Source organism: Thrips palmi, unplaced genomic scaffold, assembly GCF_012932325.1.
Source record: "Thrips palmi isolate BJ-2018 unplaced genomic scaffold, TpBJ-2018v1 HiC_scaffold_5, whole genome shotgun sequence".
NCBI classification, from domain to species: domain Eukaryota; kingdom Metazoa; phylum Arthropoda; class Insecta; order Thysanoptera; family Thripidae; genus Thrips; species Thrips palmi.
Window position 1 is genome coordinate 6,632,757 of NW_023144632.1, and position 17,542 is coordinate 6,650,298.

Sequence of the window (17,542 nt, forward strand, 5' to 3'; positions counted from 1 at the left end):
CATTGTACCCCTACCCTCGGGGGTGGGGGGTAAAACATGCCTAGGCACATTTTACCGGGGGGGTAAAACATGCCTAGGTATGATGTACCGGGGGTAAAAAGCTCCAGGGGGGTATAACATACCGGTTACACCGGCCTCCTAATTTGCGGCCATCCATTCCCATTTTGTGGCTTCGCGTGCGGACGGACAGACCGGGCTGTCAACCAGCTCATCGAGTGGCTCGCTGCCTGGCTGTAGATAAGCAAGGGTGGCGTTGTGGGGGATGTGTGTGAGAGCCCCCCCCCCCCTCTCTCTCTCTCTCTCTCTCTCTCTTTCTCCCCCCCTCTCTCTCTCTCTCTGGGTCAAGCGATCGAACGACGTACTTGCTGACCACCCCCTGTGGACCGTGAAAGGAACCTTCCGAGATGCCTTTCATGTCAGCCAAGCGGTGTTCTTGAAGGCCTCGGCCCGGGCGTCTACCACGTGAGTGCCCAGTACGTGAATAGCCTTAGCCGGCACTATGGCTGGCGTGGCGAAGGTAGCGCGCCTGCGGAGCGGCGGCTAGGCTAGCCCGCCGAGCGCGGGTACGTTGCGGGCCGGCCTACCCGCCGCTCCGCAGGGGCTGACCGTCAGCCGACTGGTCGCCGGCCTGGCGTGGCTCGGCGTGGCGTGGCACGGCGCGGCAAGCAGATGGCGGTGGCGGTTGACGCCCAAGTGCCGCCCGGCGGAGCGCCTTTCGGCTGCGGGTCTTTTCACCGCCCCTTCAGCACCGCTATAATCGTGTTTGTCCACGCGGGTGGCCTCAGACACGGGTTGGGTAGGGTCGGTGCGGGCGGCGGGCTGACCCAGTTGCTGGCGAGGTGGCCGAGCCGGTGCGCGGTGCGGCGCGGTGCCGCGCTGACAGAGTTTCCAGCTGCGCGCCGGGCAAGTTTTTCCACAAGTTCTCCGTCTTTATGGAGGTGTCTGCGTGTGCACCCTGCAGCCCCCGCAGCCCCGCGCCCCGCCGTAAAGGCTGCAGCAATTACGACGTGGGAAGTGCATCCGTGTCTTGGCAGCGCGGCGCCTCGGCGCCTTGCCTCGCGGCGCTACGCCACGCCACGGCGAGCTCATTTGGAGCGCCGCGTCTTGCTCAGGAACTTGGGGATTTCGGTTGCGACGTCCGAGTGAGTCCGGCGGGCATCTGTGCTGAGGGGCTCGGAGTTTCCAGGTGAAAACGCAACACGGTCCTTAACGTTTCCCGGCACTGAGTAAGCCGGTTGTATGGATGAGCTGTCTCGGGGTTTAATTTAACCCAAGGAGGGGTGACGGCACGGCGGGCTGCAGGCGTCTCGTCTCATGCTCTGTCTCTCCTTCTTGCAGGCGTCTCATGCTCTGTCTCTCCTTCTTGCAGGCCCCTCTCCATGCGCCTGCCGGCAGGATGAGGCGCGATGGGCGCCGGGGGGTCGCGGGTGGTGGCGGGCGGCGCAAGGGCGGTGGTGGTGCCGTTGCTGCTGCTGCTGCTGCTCCTCGCCGGGTCGGCGGCCCCTGACTGGACCGACTGCCCCGAGGCCTGCCGCTGCAAGTGGACGTCGGGCAAGAAGACGGCGCTGTGCCCCAACGCCGGCCTCAGCACCGTGCCCACGGCGCTCAACCCGGACATGCAGGTGAGTCTCACTCAATTTAAAGCTTGTTTATTTTTAATCTCCACCGTGAAAATGTGGCACGTCTTGTCGATGTAGAAAGTTGGCCGTTCTTCTGGCTTGACAAGGAGGCCTCACCGAAATTTAGAAGGACCAGGGGGTGGAAACGGGGCTGATTTGGCGGGCCTTGGCTGCGGCGATGCGTGCACGGCCGTTTTTGCCGTTTTCACCACTTTACCGGTTAGTTGGTAACCACTTCCAGCTGAAGTAGTCGTCTTAACGACAAACCTCAACGGTACTTAAAGAGTAAGGTGAAGGATCAGCAAATAAGCTCCTTGGGCCGAATTGATACTTACAAAATGAGATATTCACAGTAACTTGTTTACATTTTTTTCGGCGTTTTCAGGCCAGAATCGCCGCGCCCGAACGCGGATGAGCCATTTAAAACAAGTTACAACATGTCCATGACTCGTCCTGTGGGTTTCAAATCTTCAAACGGGCTTATTTTTCGAAGAGACAACATTACTCTAGAAGTACACGTGCAGGATTTGTGCATAAGATGTCTACTTTAGCTAGAAAGTGGGTTTCTAGGAACCACAAAAAAACAACAAACAACGGCCGTGCACGCATCGCCGCAGCCATGGCCCGCCAAATCAGCGCCGTTTCCACCCCCTGGAAGGACCTATTTTGTCTTACGGATTTTCGGAGTGACTCTTTGTTCTTCCAAAGCCATACGTCTCCCGGTTATGGTTTACAGTACAGTACCCGCCATTCTCATCCCTGTCGACCGGCGATGGAGGTACCTTCCATTTTTCAGTGTGCATGCATAACTTACCGGACTATTAGTGCCGCACGAAAAAGTTAACGATGGAAAGCGCGACGCTCGACCGACCAAGCCTGGCCGGAGGGCTCCCGCCTGGCTGGCTGGCTGGCTGCCCGGCAGGTGGGGTTACCCTCGGTCGCAAAAAAGGGTGCATTCTATTAGCCGCCGGTAATTATCCAACACTTTATGGGCGACTTTTCACTTCCGCTCCCTTTTCCGCCCCCTCCACGCCATTCCCCACTCGCTTTGCGCGTCAACCGAAGCAGCTGCCTGCGCCACGGAGCGCCGCCTTGACGAAAATAAATCCCATTTCGGGATCCCGTGTCACGTGAACGGCTAATTTGCGTGACGAGCGGCGGCGTTGCGGATCGAAACTTTCGGAAATCGATTGACTTTTTAGCAGATGATACCTTCACACTTGAAACACACTTAAAACTACTATACACATGAAGGTGTCAGCGTGCTTTTACTTTCGAGTCCAGAAACCAAGCGCGTATCCTAACAATATAATAGGGGCTGGCTGCCGGGGCGGGCTGGTGTGTCTGGCGGTGAGGCGCAGCCTGCGCGGAATTCGACAATGGCACCCCCCTCGCGCGCGACGGCCTGCGCGCAGCAGTGACAATCCCTCCCCGCTACAGCACAGAGGCACCGGGTGCACCGGGTGCTCGCAATCCAACGGGCACGGCGCGGCGGTGCAGGCCACGGCACAAAAGATTCAGTTTTTCAATACTATCTTTGGAATGAGCCCATCCTAACCCGTAGAAGAAAACAAAACGAGTATCATCTGCTTTCATTAACGTTCGTTGAATGAGATTTTTTGTAACATGCGAAGATGGTGTTTTTGTGGCTGTTTGGCTGGAATGCTGTGGGCCTCCTAAGGGGAAACTTGTCCCGGATCCAGCACAAACGCGGCAAGGGCTTCGCTATCGCTCAGACAAAAAGTGGTCGAGGAAGTTACCTGTTGTCGGAGTGTGTACGGAGCGTGAGAATGGAGGCGAAAGGATGCCATTGCGTACGCGTTGTCGCTCTGCCCCATGGCTGGCCAGCGTGGATAGCGGCTCCGGATTGGCGGAAGCTGCACTCAGCTCCCTGCTGGCTTCCTTGCGGATCATCCCCGTGCCTGAGTGCCCCGGTGTGGCACAGGCCGGGTCGGCGGCGGTGTGCAGCTGTAACCACACTGTAACCACAGCAGCCAGGCCCCGGCCCCCGGCCTCGCGGCATGGCTCAATTTAGGGCCGTTTAGATGCGATGCGATCTCCGCTTGTTTGGCACGGCCCCTAATGCTCTTCGCAGTTTTTACAATGCCGCTGTCCTCGTGTCGTGTTTCGAAATAAGCGCCGCCAGCGCGCAGCCCATCCCATCCCAGTCCGGACCCAAACTTTGATAACGGCCGAGACCCGACCCAGCCCGACCAGGCCACCGCACCGCTGCAGCGCGCTGCCACCCCGGCCTAAGATAGCACGCCGCCAAAGTCGTGCCTAGTACAACAGGTACGCCCAGCGCGGGGCAGCCCGGGGCAGCCCGGGGCCCGGTCGGCGCGGCGGTCGGGCTTGTCCTGTTCCGGGCCATCCAGTCGCTTGACTCGCTCGGCCCAACGGCCGCTCATTTGTCCGAGTTGACCGGCCGGGCCGTCTGGCGGCTGAGAAGCCCCACCGACCGGCCCTGCGGACCGTGCCGACGACGCCCACTACAAGCCAGGCGCCATTTTCGCACCGCTTTTTCTTTTCCGATTCCCATCAAACAAGACCCTGCCCGACGCTAATTGCCTTTAATTTGGGTCGCGAGTCCGACGGACGAATCCGGCCCCGTGAATCCGAGTTAATGGCACGGACTGTTGCTGTTTTTCCTTGGACCGCATCAATGACACTCCATTTGCCTCCGGCGGCGCGGTCGGTCAGCCGGGGAGCGGCGGGCCTTCGACTCGGCGGCCCGCATTTCATTGGCTGCATGGCGGCGTGCCGACCTCGCAGCCTCCTTAGCGCGATGAGGCCTGCTTGCCCACCTCGTCCCCTCCCCGGGACCTAAATGAGGCGGAAGGCAAATTAATGACGGAGAGCACCGCGCCGGGCCGCCGCACCTGCCCCACCCCGCCCCGCCCCGCCCCGTCCGGTGCGCCGTTCACTCGGATGAATTGTCGCGGAAATGATAAGTTTTTACCGCGCGGCCCGCGGAGGTAATGATGGGTCCGGGCTCGAGGGGGAGAAGGCGCCCCGCCCCGCCCCGCCCCGCCCCGCCCCGCCCCACCCCAGTGGGCTAATCGATGGCCGCGGCAATGGAAACAAACATTTTTCCAGCCGCGCCATCGTCCCGGAGTGATTTAGGGCCGCGTTATCCGGCGATCGCTGCGAGGCCCCGGCAGCGCGCCGAGCACGCAGGCCGCCCGGTTGAGCAGCTGTTGACCGCGAGCAGAACAACGGCCGGGTTATTAAATTGCCGCCGAGGCCGATGCGCGTGCGGGACCTTGGCCCGCCTTGGCGCACCGCGACCCACCTACGCCTTCTCTCGACCGCCCGCAGTCCCAGCAGCACGGCACAGCCGCTTGACTCGCCTTGTCTATTTGTCGGCAGGTGCTGGACCTGACGGGCAACAAGATCCCCAACCTGCCGGCCTCCGCCTTCGCCGCCGTGGGGCTGCTCAACCTGCAGCGCATCTTCGTCAAGAGCTCGGGGCTGCGCGAGGTGCACCGCGACGCCTTCAAGGACCTGCGCATCCTGATCGAGGTGGACCTGTCGGACAACGACATCGCCTCACTGCACCAGGACACGTTCGCCGGCAACGAGCGTCTGCGCGTGGTGTGCCTGAGCGGCAACCCGCTGAGTGAGCTGCGCAGCTACCAGTTCCCGCCGCTGCCGCACCTGCGCACGCTGGACTTCGGCCACTGCCGCCTGGAGCACATCGACGAGGAGGCGCTGGTGCACCTGACCACGCTCGAGTCCGTCAACCTCAAGGGCAACCGCCTGCGCCACCTGTCGGAGCGTGTGTTCGCGCCGCTGACCAAGATGAAGACCTTGGCGCTGGACGGCAACCCCTGGGGCTGCGACTGCCACCTGCGCTCCTTCCGGCAGTGGCTGCTGGCCAGCAAGCTGTACTCCCTGCCGCTGGTCTGCGAGGAGCCCGAGCCGCTGGCCGGCAAGCCCTGGGAGGAGGTGGCGGCCGCGGACTTCGCGTGCGGCGCGCACGTCGTGCTCACCGACAAGATGATCCAGCAGGAGGCCGGCGGCAACGTCACCTTCCACTGCCGCGTGACGGGCGACCCGGAGCCGGAAGTCACGTGGTACTTCAACGGGCGGCCGGTCGGCGGCAACGGGTCGGCCTTCGGCGCCGACACCATCTACTCCGTGGACCAGGAGGACGGGCAGGGCCTGCTGGAGAAGTGGAGCAACATCTCGGTGTACAACGTGTCCGACACGGAGGCCGGCGAGTACGGCTGCCAGGCGCGCAACCTGCGCGGCAAGGACGCGGCGCGCGCCACGCTCACGCTGCCCGTGGTGGTGACGGCCACCACGCTGTCCAAGGCCGAGTCCTGGCTGCTGTGGGCGGGCCTGGCCACCGGCGGCGTCTCGGCCGTCGTCGCGCTGCTCGTCGCCGTCGTGTGCTCGTGCTGCTTCTGCGGCGCGCGGCGGGGCCGCAAGCGGCATCGCCGGAAATGCAACCTCAAGGTAAGCCAGTCAAGTTAGGCCTCCCAAACGAAGCCTCCCTCCCGTTGGAAAGACTATGATTTGTTTTGTGGGCCACGAGGAAAAACGCCCCGCTGCCCCACTAACGAACTGCACCGGGCGGTTGACTCTCGAGTGCCAGTGAGTCGGCACCACACAAACAGCGGCCTGCAAATTGATGGGCGAGTCAGTCCGCCTGGTCGGCTTGCTCGGGTTGCGCGGCTGGCCCCTCAAAGCGGCCCGCCGTAATGAGACTCGATGCCAGTCGACACGGCGCCATTGTGACATAACGGGCGATGCATTTATTCATCGGAGAAGAGGAGGCTGGCTGGGCCTCGCCTCGCGCCGCCTCTCCTGGCCGCGCCCGGCCCCAAGGCCGTGGCCAGGCCGTGGCCAGGGAAGCGCCTCCGGGCCGAAGTCTCATTAAATCCGCGAGGCAGGAAGTAATGAAGGAAAAGGGAGATATCAGAGGCTGTCCCGGGCCATAGCGCGGCACGGCGCGGCACGGCGCGGCACGCCGCGGCACGCCGCGCCACGGCTTGCGCTGCGACACCGCACCGGCAGATAATAATGCGAAACAAGACAAACCATTAAACATTCAGCGGTACAAGCTGGCATGGCCTGGGCATGGCCTGGGCATGGCCTGGGCATGGCCCTGCCCGCCATGCTGCAATCGCAGGGCCAGCGCCTCGGCGCGACCTCCTTCCCTCTGCAGTCCTGTTTGCAGTTGTTTGGACTTGTTGTTGTTGGCGGGGCCGTTTTTTTTTTGTGTCCCGCTGCTTCTTGCGTGCATTGCGAATCCGTTACAGCGGAGGATGCAACTTCCTTGACTGGCTAAATTGCCTCCTTACCGCCAAAGTTTCCTCTCTCTCGCTGCGGAAGCCTGCGGAAGCCGCGCCCTTATTTTCCTTTTAAGGACGCGGCCAGGACAAAAGCTTGTCGCCGCCTTGTCTCGCAAGTCCTGCTTGGCTTGGCTCAACGCGGCGTGAACAACGTGCTCGCCAAAAAACTTAAGGTCGTCATCACGGCGAATACAATTTTTTTCACGTTGTTTATGCATAGGTGTAGGTTGAAATGAAAAACACTTTTTCATCTGTTTTTTTTTTCTTCTAAAAACTGTATTTTTCACTTCCATTTTGTCGTTTTTAAAAGTGGCTTTGTTCACTTTTCCTGTTTCCCCCCTTTCAATTTAGGCAACTACTTTTCCGTATCTGAATGGTGCCGAAAGGTAGCCATTGCGGCCGGAAGGTGACATTACTGACAGGGAAGCAAAAGCAAGCCAGTGATTTGTTTGCGTTGCGTGCGTCGGCCGCGTCGGCCGCGCCACGCGATGGCGTTGTCGCGCGATGTTGTTGTGGCGAACGCTGCCAGTGTGCCCACAACCCGCCTAAATAAACGTGCCAGTGGCGTGGCGTCGTAAGTAAGACGCGCCCACGTTGGCCAGACAGACGCACGACGATTCTGCCGACGTCCGTCGCACTCATTGGGCACTCTGGAAGGGTGCGAGAGAGACAGAGCGTCGCAACGCTCTTACACGGAGACGAACGGTGCAGGCCGGCACACAGTGTGCCATACAGGCTGGCCTCCACCGCGCACCCCACCCCACCGGCGCGTCCCGCCGGGCCCATAAATACAGCGCCACAAGCAGCCGATGCACGGCGGATACATTCAGATCGGCAATAAACCGAGCGAAAAAGAATAAGGATGGAACAACGCGAAACGAAAAGGTCTGGCGTATCGCGCTGCCGCTGTCGGTGGGTGCGGCGTCGCACCACGCATCGCGCCGCGCCGCCGTGGACGTCCTTTTTACCCCACCACGCAAAGCCTGGCGGCGCGGCGGCGCGGCGCTGTCAGTTCCACGGCCGGCCAGCGGCAGGCTGCTTCAGAACAGCGCGTGTGTGTCTCACTCATCCGACGGGACGTCCCGAGAGTGCGAGGGAGACGGAGCGATACCACTGGACACCACTGGACACCACCGGACCGCAGCCGCGTCGAGTAATTGACAAGGCGGTGCGATTGCGCGGATTCGGCAGGTCGGCGGTGCCAGCTTCGCCGTGCCGCTGTGCCGCCGGATTGACTTTTAGGGGGCGGCCGCGGCTCCGAGTCGCGCGGCGCGCTGCAACGATTAATCGCTGCTCCTTGACGTTTTAATTGAGGGCGCTTGCTGCGGGCTGGCTGGCTCCGGGCTGGCTCCGGGCTGGCCGTCTTGCGGTGTCGCGGGGCGCTGTCGCGGGGGCAGGACGCCGTCCCGAATCAGTCTCTGCCGCCAGATTAATGCCTCCATTGTCCGGCCCGCGCTCCGGCCCGCGCTCCACCCCGCGCTCCACCCCGCGCTCCACCCCGCGCTCCGCCGCGACGGTCCTCGTCGTGTCGCTGCAGCGCCGTGCTAGCCGTGCTCTGGCCGGCTCGTTTTTCCGCGTCTCCGCGGCTCCGGGTTGCCATGGCGACGACCTTATCGCGGCCCGACCACTTCCGGGCGATGGAGCACTGGAAGATCGCCGGGGACGCCAGCGGGTCGGCCGGAGGCTTGGCCAGGGCGATGTGTGTCTCCGTCAGCAGCGCGGGGCTGGCGCTAGCGTCGCGAACCGACGCGGTACCTGAGGGCGTCTCTGGACACATGCCCACTGCGGGGACCCGTCAAGTTGCCCCTGGTCTCGGGGCGCAGGCGACGCGTGGACCTCTCGCTCGCACAGGCGCGCTCCTCCATAGCCATCTCTTTCTAGCCCAGCCGCGTCTCCGAGACCCCACAACTAATCGACCTCCGCGCGACCCCGAGACAAATATTTGCTCGGTAAACAAGACTGTTTCGATGCGGCCCTTGACTAGGCTGTGTAAAAGTTGGGGGTCCCTTGCCGCCAAAGTTCTGGCGTCGATGTGACGACTTAATGTTTTACAAGAACATCCAGAGGCTACATCATAGTGGAAACTTTAGCGGTGGCATGACGAGCAAACTTTAAGTTATCGCTGTTAATCATTTTCACCAGGAAGTGCGAGCAGCAGCAGGCCAGGTGGGGCTGTGCGCGGGGTCCGCCGGACTGCACGCCGCGGGGCAGCCAGCTGTCTTGTTAGGGTTATGGAGCCGCTAGCCCAACCATCCCCTCCAGACTCTCCAAACCCTCCCCTCCAACACTTCCCCGCACCTCATCACGGTTCCTGATACCCCTGGGAGGGCGTACGACACCAGTGACCACATTGAAAACAAACTGGGTTTGATTCCGACTGTTCTGCCTTCTTTAAAAAGTTCGGCGACAAGTAGCAGAACCAACTTGGCAAAATCCGCCGGGAGGTTCTCGGCGCCATCCCGTCGTACAACCGGCACGCTCACTGTACTGTGCAGAGCCGCTGGGAGAGCATGCGTTGTCCGTAGGCCCACTCGGAGGGCAGGGAGCCGCCCCAAAGTGTGGGGCCGAGTTTGGTCGCGCAATTTAAACGGACCGTGTTGGCTCTGGCCGCGCCACCTGGTGGCACTCCCAGCAACTACTTTCCGCTGGCCTGTGGGCCACTGGGCCCCTTGCCCCTGCGCCCCGCGTGTGGCGCAGGCCCGCCCCGCCCCGCCCCGGCCGGCAGCGCATCGCACTGTCTTTGTCCTCCTCTTTTGAGAGTTACATCGGCCTTCCCCGGGTCGGCCCTCGCTTCCGCACCCTTTGTGGGCGCCACCGCGAGCGGCACAAGCGGCGCAAGCACTGCTGCTTTCTGGTTTCACGGGTTTCACGCTGTCTTAGCCCCCATATACTTTCCCTTGTGCGCCGCTGCGCCGCCCGCCGCCGCCTGGGCCGTGCTCCAGTTTGGCTCCCCCTCGGCGGGACGGGGCAGGCAGTGGAGTGGGCTGCCTAGCATCGGCCCCAAGGCTCTGTCCGGGACCACCTCGCCGAGCGGCTGCCCGATGTCTGCACGACGGCGCTGCGCCGCGCGCCGCCCCTCACGGACCCGGCCGCCATCTTGACAGCCCCCACGGAGCCCGGCTGAAGGACGCGGACGCGACCGGTCTCTGGAGAGTCGGCCGGTGGGCCGATCGTATCCGGCCGGGGGGTCTCCAACTTGGCTGACGGGCACCTCAACAAGTGTGTGGCCAGTGTATAAAACGTGCCGAAACTTCTTTCGGGCTACGCCGTGGCTGCGCCGCGCGCTCGCCCGGTCCTTGTGCTAATCCCACGCACGCCGCCAAGTTGGCGAAAGTATGCCAGACTCCGGAGGCGCAGGCCGAACCCCGTCCCCACAGCGTCCCAAGTTTGACACGGCCTACCGCCCGCTTGCTGCCCACCGCCCTGGACGCCTTCCCTATCGTCGCCCACCAGTCACCCATCCGTCGCCCACCCGCCCGTCGAGCTCGCCCGGCGTGGCGCCGCGCATGCCCGGCAGTGATGGCCTGTTTTTACCTGCGTTCTGCGCCCCGTGGACCCGAACACCCCTACCGTACCCGGAGATGTACGCCCCCTGCCTCTCGGACGGCCCCTGCCCTCTCGCCCCTGCGGCCTTGGGCGTTCCCCACGGAGCCTGGGGCTGCCCCTGGACGGCCCGGCCAACTCTGATGCGCCGATTGATGACAGCCGAAGAGCAGTAAAGCGATGGTTACGGCCACCACGTGCCCCGGGGGCCGGGACTGGCCGGCCCCGGCCTGCACGTGCCCGTCGAGGCCGTCGGGGCCGTCGGGGCGCAGGTAGGGCCGGCCGGTGGAGGCGGCGCCGGTGTGGGGAATGGCGGGGTGGGGCCGGTGGGGCGGCTTCGGGCGCGTCGCGTCCCATGCACCGCGCCACACGCCCAGCCAAGCACCTCTCCCCGCGGGGTGGGACGCCCCTCGAGCCGGACGACAAGGACCTGCAGCAGCGCGATCGCGCACATTCCGATGTGCAACACGTCCCCGGAGCACTGCGGCCCGGATTAGCGCCGCCGGTGCGAGCATGAACGCGAGGCGCGCCAAACTCGCAGCGGACTCGGTGCGACTCGGCGCACCTGGCGCTATCTCCAGAGCGGGAACGGGGCGGCGCCACTCGCCTCGCATTCCAGCGACCCGCGTGTGGGGAAGCTGTTTTCTGTTTGTATTCCTCGCGCCATTTGTGTCCGTTCTGCCTCTCTTCCCGCGGTCTTTTCGACGCGCCGGCCGAATATCGATTATCGGCGCGGTTTAGCTTGTTGGCGTTGGCGGCACGCTTCTGGATTCGCGCGAAACAGCTCGCCGGAAAGGAGGAAAAAAAAAATAAAGCGCCGGCGGGGCGAAGTTGCGCGCCAGTTCCAGAACGGTCTCATTGATAAGCTGAAAGTTGGCAGAGATCGCCGTGACGCCATCATGCTCAGATTTACGGGCGCCGTCGTCACAGCGCGCGGCGTGGCGCGGCGCGGCGGGGATGTTCTTGAAAATCGTCAAAAGTTTTGTAAATTATTAAAGCCGATCATACGCTTGCCATCAGGAAGCGGAGCAGCGCGCGCAAGTTGTGGTGACTTTTGATGAGGCGCGGCGTTCCGCAGCCTGTCCGTGACGTCCGTGACGTCCGTGACGTCCGTGACGTCCGTGACACGCCGCGGACCTCGCGGCGGCCACCCCCTGAGGCCGCCAGGACGGCGTCGAGCCATCTCCGCCCGGAACAATCTTGGCTTTTGGAAATGATCCCCGGCCACATGTTTCTTCGCGAAAAGTTGCCGCCGAATGGGCGGTCATTAACGCGAGGCGCTGACGCTCGGCAGCACTGAAGCAGCGCGAGGCGCGGCGCCGATCGCGAGCGAGATGAGGCCGGGAACTCAGGGCCTGGAATACGAATAAGGGAAAAAAACACCGCGAGAAGCATTATGAGGAGATAGTGGCAGAGAGGCCGTTCCCGGCATTCCTGATTTTTCGGAGGCTCTCCGGCCGGCACTGCAGGGAGGGGGCGGCCCCGGGGCGGGGCGGGGCTGTTCGAGAACATCTTCACTCGCCCCAACGCGCACCAGAATGTTGGTTGGCCGCAGCGAGGCCGAAGCGCCGAAATATTCCGCCCGCGGTTTTCGGCCGTCCGATCCACATCGGATGAAAAGGACCGCGGAGGCAATTAATAGGGCGGGCCGGGCGAGCAGGGCGGCCAGGGCGGCAGGGTGGCACCAGACCGAACCGATGGCAGCTTGGCAGCGTCAGGTTCGAGCGGGGCGGGGCGGGGCAGGGCCGGGCGGGCCGGCCTGCGTTTGGCCCCCTATTTAGCTGGCCCGGGACGGCCTGACCCGCGGGCCCCATTGTCTGAACGGCCCTCCGTATTTAGGGGCGGGGGACACTCCGGGGGAAGGGGGGGGAGCGGCCGCACGATTCGCAGAGGGGAAATTATGCGAAGATGGCGGGCTGTCCCTTGAGCTGACGACGTAAGTTGGCAGCGTGAGTGATGGAGGGGCCGCCGCCTCGCCTTTCATTAATCTGGAAGGTGCTGCCCTCTGGCGCCGCACCGCCGCACCGCCGCGCCGACGTCGCGGAGGTATTGCCGACGCAAATTGAGGGAGTGGCGCAGCGCGGAGACGTTTGTGTTTTCAGGTCATGTCCCGGCCGCTCTTGGCTGGTCTCCAGCGCCGCTGCCCCGCACACACGCACCCCTCTTTTCTTGCGTCTCTCTCTCTCTCTCTCTCTCTCTCTCTGTCTCTCTCTGTCTCTGTCTCTCTGTCTCTCTCTCTCTGTCTCTCTCTCTCTCTGTCTCTCTGTCTCTCTCTCTCTCTCTCTCTCTCTCTCTCTCTCTCTCTCTCTCTCTCTCTCTCTCTCTCTCTCTCTCTCTCTCTCTCTCTCTCTCTCCTCTCTCTCTCCTCTCTCTCTCCCCTCACCCCTCTCGGGCGTGGCGGTCTTGATCGTGGCCATCGAGTCGTCCGTCTGTCCGTCCGGCCTGCGTGGTCACCACTGAGACCGACGTGGCTCGCCACTGGTGACGCCAGGACTTTGCGGAATCAAGGACCCGAGCTACAAGCCTCGGCGCGCCGGCCCGCGCTGCCCTTCTCCAACTTCGCTCATGCGTCACTCCGCACCGAGCTCCGCACCCTGCGGCCTGCGGGCTGGGCCGAGGGCCGGGCCGTCCGTGCGCCGACCGCCGCCCCCGCCGCCCCCGCCGCCCCCGCCGCCCTCCCCGTCCGCCCCCTCGCACACTGCGACCGGGCTAACGAGCCAGACCCCCTGCACTGTCGTTCGTTCGCATCCCTGGCTTCAAAATGAGAATCGTTTCGCCTTGCGCTACGTGCATTTCAGTTGTTGACATGCCTTATTATTGGATGTGTTAGCCGGAGGCAGCCAGCCCCTGTGGACCCTCGGCCGCGCCACATTCATGGTCGCACTCCGGTCGACCAAGGAAAGATGCTATGGGACGTAGAAAAAACCAGCTCTTCCTGAATCTCTTGAGAAAGCCAGATAACTGCGTTGTCGTGCGATGAGTCATTCAGCTGCGAACTGGTGTTTACCGGACGGGGTCTGGCCTCTGCAATGCTGCAACTCCAGGTCGGCCTCCAGGCCCGGAGCAGCCCTCGGCCGAGCCGCCGGGCCGCCGGGCCGCACACACGGAGACTGGCTCTCTGTTTCATGGAAATGAGCGGCCCGCTTGTGTTTCATTCATAATGCGCCGAGCGGCGCGGGGATTCTGCTTGTTTTTCAGTAACGTGTTTTCCACCGTATCATCCTCGAACGGTTCTATTATTTACGCAAACTCGTGTTGTTGCGTCGGACCCGCTGGACCGCCAGCGGTGTTGGTGGGGGTGGTGGCCGTGCGCAGCGGTGCGCAGCTGGAAGACAACTCTCCGGCCGCGCCTGCCCGTGCCCCCCGCGCCCCGACTGCCGGAAAATTGAGGGCCTTCGCGCGCCCTCCGCCACGGCCCATCGCGCTGAGCTCTTTCTGACAACACAGATTCGGATTGGGGCAGGCGGGGCGGGGCGGGGCGGGGCGAGGCGGGGCGGCGAGCAAAGCAGACGAAGACAGCGAGCGACAGCTCAGTGCCAAGGCCGCCAGCGTGCGCCAGCGCCAAGCGCGCCAGGCGCGCCAAGCCCGGATGGTGTGTACACGCACAAACACCGCAGAAACGCCGGCCAACTTCCGGGCCGCCTTCCGCCTTCGGGTTCGTGAACATCGGCGGGCCGCGCGGTCGCACCAGCCCAGGGGCTTGGATAAGCAGCGGCCCGCCCGGCTCGCCCGGCCCGCCCACACAGGACACGGATCGGGGTCCCGACAGCCCGGGAGCGCGGCCCGAGGACACTTCGGTGTCGGTCCGTCCGGTCCGCACCCCCGGGTCTCTTGGCCCGGGCCGAGCGGCGGGGAGCCAGGCCAGAGCGATAGTGCGGCACTGTGTGAGAGACTTTGCGTGTGTGTGCACGCCACTTTGGCAAGGCCCCACCGGCTTCTGTGCTGTTGCTCTGGCAACGGGCTGCATGCTGGATGCATTGCCCGCGGCGTGGCGGCGCGCTGCCCAGGCCGTCCGGGCGTCCGAGTGCCGCGGCCTGCGCCCCGCTCGCCGTGTTCTTGCCCGTGTTATGTACGTGTTACGGCGCGGTAACGGCTCTCGAGCCGCTCTGGAAAAAGGGGCCATAAAACGGGGCTCAATTAACGGTGGCGAGATTCGCTGCGCTGCGGCCTCCAGAGCGCTGCCGCGGCTGCGTGGCGGCTGCACATCTCCATCTGGACGTTACCTGCCGCCGACGCTGATGGCCCTCGCCCTGAAGTGGGTGGGGCGGAGCGACGGGGCGTCCCCGCCGCGGGGCTGCTCATTTGATTGCTGACGGTCACAGTCGCCGCGGAACGGTTGGCGCGACGGCCGCGGAGCCGGGCCAATGCGCCCAGGTGGAACGCAGCAGTCAAGACGGTGTCAGAATGACGTCAGAGGGACGTCACGGCGGTGCCTTCGGCGCGTAAAAGCTTTTACCTTCTCGCAAAGGGACCACGACGTCGCGGAGATGTCACTTTGACATACGATATCTCCTGCTTGCAGACAGACCGACACGTCTTCCTGTTTCGGGTGAGCGCGGTGTGGCCACAGCCGTCAGTTGGTCCAGTCGGCGCAGATAGCCGCGCTGCGACCCACAGCCCCACAGCGGCTGCTCCCTGCCCGCTAAGCCCTAAGTACGTCTGCGGCCATAACCGTAATTCAAGGTGTGGACCGTGGCGCGGCGGGCGCGGCGCGCTGTCTTATCTTTCGCCTTAAAATTACCTCAAATTCATGCGGAGGCGCTGTTTTGTTGCGTCCCGCATCCGAGAGGGCGCGGCACGGCGGTGCCCCTGGCTACACAAATTGTCAAGAGAGCCACGATGTCTGATTCGGATCGGTCGAACCACTGTCGTCGCTTCGTCTCTCTCACTCTCTTGAGGCGTCCCGTTGGTGCAAGAGGCAGAGCCGAAACGCTGGGCGAGGCGGAATCGGTGTTCTGACTTTGACCTGCGCGCTTGGTGAGGTACGTACCGCTGCGCGGTGCCGCGAGGTACTCGCCCGCATCCGTGCCTCCCCGCGCGGCCTCGGCCTCGGCTCCAGCACCGCCCTGCCTCGCTGGAACGACTAAACTTTCCCGGAAGGAGGCGGCGCGCTGCAGCAGGTGTGGCGTGGCCGCGATGGACTCACGCGCGCCGCGGTCAAGCAGTTCGTTAGGCCGGGGAGAAAAATCCCGATCGCCGGCAAGTTTGCCTCGCCTGGGCGTGCCTGGGCGTGCCTGGGCGTGCTCCTCCCAGGTAACCCGGGAACGGCGGCGCCTGTCGACTGATTCCGAGGGCCGCCTTCGTCGCTCTGTCTCTCTCGCACTCGTGGGGCGTCCCTTATAGGTGCGAGAGAGACAGAGCGACGAAGGCGGCCCTCGGAATCAGTCGACTGCCCCGGCAATTCAGCGCGTCGTTTTGTGCGCTCATCGAAACCAATTGAGGCGAGGTGCTTCTTCTTGCTGTTTTTCTTTCCGTTTTCGGTTGTAGGAGCTGGGGGTGAACACGTTGGAGATTTTGGCGGTGGATGAAATCGCGTACAGCTTTTCGTAGTCATGCCAACAGCACGCGGTCAGACATGCCGGTTTTCAGCCCCACTCCAGTGGCTTTGCCAGGGCTTCGATGTTGCTCATTACATTGAATCCGGTGATTTCGGACGATCCCGGACGGCAATTATAAGGGTTCGGGAAAGAGCGTTCATTTTTCCTCATGCGCAATGAGTGCAATTCTCCCCTCAATTCTAGGAACGCGTTCCACCCCGTTTGCTATGAAAGGGTTCTGCGAACGTGTGTGCGTGGACTTTTTCTGGCTTGTGGGAAGAGTCCTCTCTGCTGCTAACGCAGTCGGAGGTGGGGTCTCCGGTTGAGGAACGTCCTCCACGGTCGCGCGGTCCGTGGCTTGTGACGCCACTGCGACTTGGAGACGGGGGCACGGCGGACAGGTTGCCAAGGGGATCGGTGGTTTCGGGAGGTTGCTGTAATGGTGGTGCGGGTGGACGCCCCCGTGCCGCCCCCACGCCGCCCCCGCCCCCTGCGTCCCACGCTCCGCATGACAATGAGCGCCCTTTCGCTGACCGCTACACGCTTATCGCGGACCGACAGTCAACGGGGACGTCACGGTATGAAAAATCGCTGGCCTCGAAAAAAAAATCCACCAAAATGGCTCTTAGTGCAGTCGATACATGTGTACTGCCTCTTTGTCTCGCGGGCACAATGCCTGGCTGGCTCGTCGGTGGCGCTATCGGGCGCACGGCGCGGCCTGTCACGCGCACGCGCGCGCACGCCGGTCTTGGCACTACTGCTTGGCAGGGCCTTGCGAGAGGCCGCCAACCGACGCTCGGCGCGGATGTCTTCCGGGGCGCCCTGAGCCGACCTTGAAGCTGTTCGCAACGCCATCACACAGTCTAGAGTGCCATTCTCCGAGTTGATTCCCTCCGCGACTTTTCACCTCTCGACATCCTTCCTCGAGCGTAAAAATAAGTGGACGGCATTCTAACGCGGCGTGTCTCTGTCTTCTGTCCGCGCAGGGGAGCGTGAGCTTCACAGACCAAGAGAAGAAGTTGCTGGACCTGAGCATCACCACGACGGCGACGGAGCGACACTCGCAGGGCGCGCCGTCCTCCATCGGCAGCAGGGAGGTGCTGGGGTCGTCGCCGGACCTGGAGCTGCGGCCGCTGCCGCTGCCCGACCCGCCCCTGCACATCACCATCGAGAGCCACTCGGAGAACATGGCCGTGTTCCCGCCGCCACCCGGTGAGTCACCCAACCAACGTTGTTGCACGATGACTCATTTTAACCGGGCCCGTGGAGAACAGACGTTTCTAAATTTTGCTGTGCGAGAGTAAAAGCGAGTAGATGCGAACCATTACGGCGGTGCTCGCGGCCCGCGGCGCGGCCTCGCCGCTAGAAGGAACGGGACGGCCTTGGTGGGCGTGGCCCGCCTCGGCCCGCCTCGGCTCGGCTCGGCTGGTTTAAGGTGAATACTTGAGCGCCGAGGGCAATCCAGGGGCGGAGTCATTGGAACAGTTATGCGCTCCTTGGCATGCGGCGCCCCGCTGCTGGACCCGGGGGGCGGCGGAGGGCG

General features: G+C 63.4%; 1 protein-coding gene across 1 annotated transcript in view; it reads left to right on the forward strand.

The window, feature by feature from the left end:
* LOC117650233 (leucine-rich repeat-containing protein 24-like) overlaps positions 1–17,542 on the forward strand; it is a 165,251-nt gene that overhangs the window by 144,338 nt on the left and 3,371 nt on the right. Inside the window, exons 2-4 of the mRNA XM_034393480.1 lie at positions 1,370–1,622; positions 4,989–6,080; positions 16,986–17,211. Coding sequence (XP_034249371.1) covers positions 1,407–1,622; positions 4,989–6,080; positions 16,986–17,211 — 1,534 coding nt within the window. The 5' untranslated portion in view covers positions 1,370–1,406. The remainder of the gene's footprint in view (positions 1–1,369; positions 1,623–4,988; positions 6,081–16,985; positions 17,212–17,542) is intronic.